Source organism: Aptenodytes forsteri, unplaced genomic scaffold (assembly GCF_000699145.1).
Source record: "Aptenodytes forsteri isolate BGI_AS27 unplaced genomic scaffold, ASM69914v1 Scaffold276, whole genome shotgun sequence".
NCBI lineage: Eukaryota > Metazoa > Chordata > Aves > Sphenisciformes > Spheniscidae > Aptenodytes > Aptenodytes forsteri.
The window spans coordinates 109,767-110,255 of NW_008795479.1; the positions used below are offsets into that span (position 1 = coordinate 109,767).

The window sequence follows — 489 nt, forward strand, 5'->3', positions numbered from 1 at the left end:
CCGCCGCCCCTCGGCCAGGCAGCCGCACGGCGCAGGATTAGGGATTTGCCGGCGGCACAATGAGCACCTTTGTGCCTTAAAAAGGCGCTGTGCGTCTCCCGCCGGGCACGGGGAGGGAGAGGAAGCCCAGCGCTGTCACCGTCACCGCCGCGGCGGGGGGTAGCCGACCCCGCGCGGGGGACCGACCCCGGCCGTGGGGTCAGCGCATCCCGGCTCTTCTTTCCCCTCCACGCTGGCACCTCCCGGGCCTCGGACACAAGCCGGTTTCTCCCCCCCACCCCGGGGAGCCAAGCCCGGGCTCTGTGGGGCTGGGATGGGGGTCGGAGGCGGGGGGTGTCCTGTCCCCCGGGAGGCAAAATCCCCACCGCGGAGCAGGGATTTAGGCGAGGGACGAGCCGGCTTCGCTCCGGGCCGGGGGAAGAGGAACCTCCCAGGGCCGGTTTCGCAAGCCAAGGCGGGAGCACGCCCCGATTCCCACTTAACCAGGAG

At 71.8% G+C, this 489-nt stretch overlaps 1 protein-coding gene across 1 annotated transcript in view; it reads right to left on the minus strand.

The window, feature by feature from the left end:
- Positions 1-379: 379 nt before the first annotated feature.
- FAM63A (family with sequence similarity 63 member A) overlaps positions 380-489 on the minus strand; it is a 6,154-nt gene continuing 6,044 nt past the window's right edge. Inside the window, exon 5 of the mRNA XM_009281230.1 lies at positions 380-477. Within this exon, the coding sequence (XP_009279505.1) occupies positions 380-477 (98 nt within the window). The remainder of the gene's footprint in view (positions 478-489) is intronic.